A 1,466-nucleotide genomic window follows, 5' to 3' on the forward strand; every position below is an offset into this window, starting at 1 on the left:
TTTATATATATATATATATATATATATATTATGCCATTGCTCTGAGTTGTTGAATTACACAGTGTTTCTGGTTTTGCTGCAATATGAAAAGTTTAAATAATAGATCATATTTTTGGACACGTTATACATAATGTTTTGTTTTTTAATGATTTTTGGTCATTATTTATGGTTTGCAAATATATTTAATCATTTTTTCTTTTACATAACATTTTTATTTCTTTGCCACATTCATGCAACTGTATTTTGCATCTCACTATTTTGCTCCTCTTGTCTTTCTCAGAGCGCTCCAACAGCCTTTCGCCCAACAACAAGAGCCTCTCACTGTCCAGAACCCGCTCGGCCGTTTTCTTCCTCAACACGCTCAAGCGCAACTCCATCCAAAGACGCAAGGTACACAAACACCTGCCTGTTATCATGTCAAACAAACCCTGTATTGTTGACATTGTAGCAGTGATGCCTGTCAAAGGTCATGTGTAGTGTGTTGAGTTAAATAGAGCATGAAGCCATGTGCAATCGCTGTCGTAAAGAACCACAACTAAACGCCCCCGTTACACACAGCTGTTGCCAAAGCTAATTACTCCCATGCTGTCGCCACAATGAGGAAGTTAAAGGAACGATAAGAGGACGAGACAAAAAGGATGCTATAGTTTGCTTGCTGCGTGTTTGTGGTGCAGGATAATGGTGAAATCATTGTTTATTTCTGTCGATCTGCTGTCGCCACATTATGTAACCTGAGCTGTAAATGAGATCATGTGACCCGTGTCTCTCAGGACCGACTGGCATCAGAGAAAGGACCAAGACAGCAAAAGATGAAGGAGAAAGAGGAGGAGAAGAATGCGAAAGAGGAAAAAGTAAGTGGTGAAATCTAGTTTCTCAATCAAACGGTGCAGTAGTGCTGTTGTAATGCAGTTTACGCCTGTTAGGGGTGAAGACAGATGTTCTGTTGTTATTTCTGCGATTAAACACAACAAATGATGCGCAGACCTATAGATATGGGTGGTTTAGTTATGTATCAGACTTAAAATGAAGAAATATTATTTCAGATCAGGATTAGAAATGACAAAACCTCTGAAAGTGACAAATGCCTTTAATAGTGAAAATATTGGGACAGAAATACCCATTTGTAATTATTATATATTTTTTTTTTTGTATTGATTTTTAAACGTTAAATGTTTAAGCTTATGTTTAATAATTAATTTTTAATTAACCAATATTTAATATATTGTATTCAATGTGTCTTTTAAAATGCTCCCAGCATTCTAAAAATTGAAACGGCAGTTAGATGGAAAATGGCAGCTTTGATCTGATAAAATCATAATTGTTCACAAAGAGAATTTCATATTTTCAAATTTCAAATGCCTTGTAAATCGCAAAGATAAAAAATATCCAGAGTAAATTCATTCCAGGGGGCAAATATTGCTCCCTAGTTAAAAAAAAAAAAAAAGTAAATTCTTGTAATGCATTGC

General features: G+C 35.3%; 1 protein-coding gene across 1 annotated transcript in view; it reads left to right on the forward strand.

Moving 5' to 3' along the window:
- LOC107754885 (protein-methionine sulfoxide oxidase mical1-like) overlaps window positions 1–1,466 on the forward strand; it is a 40,763-nt gene that overhangs the window by 25,597 nt on the left and 13,700 nt on the right. The window contains exons 11-12 of the mRNA XM_016571495.1: window positions 281–390; window positions 771–851. Of these exons, the coding sequence (XP_016426981.1) occupies window positions 281–390; window positions 771–851 (191 nt within the window). The remainder of the gene's footprint in view (window positions 1–280; window positions 391–770; window positions 852–1,466) is intronic.

This window comes from Sinocyclocheilus rhinocerous, unplaced genomic scaffold, assembly GCF_001515625.1.
Source record: "Sinocyclocheilus rhinocerous isolate Xijiao unplaced genomic scaffold, SAMN03320098_v1.1 scaffold2788, whole genome shotgun sequence".
In the NCBI taxonomy this organism is placed as follows: domain Eukaryota; kingdom Metazoa; phylum Chordata; class Actinopteri; order Cypriniformes; family Cyprinidae; genus Sinocyclocheilus; species Sinocyclocheilus rhinocerous.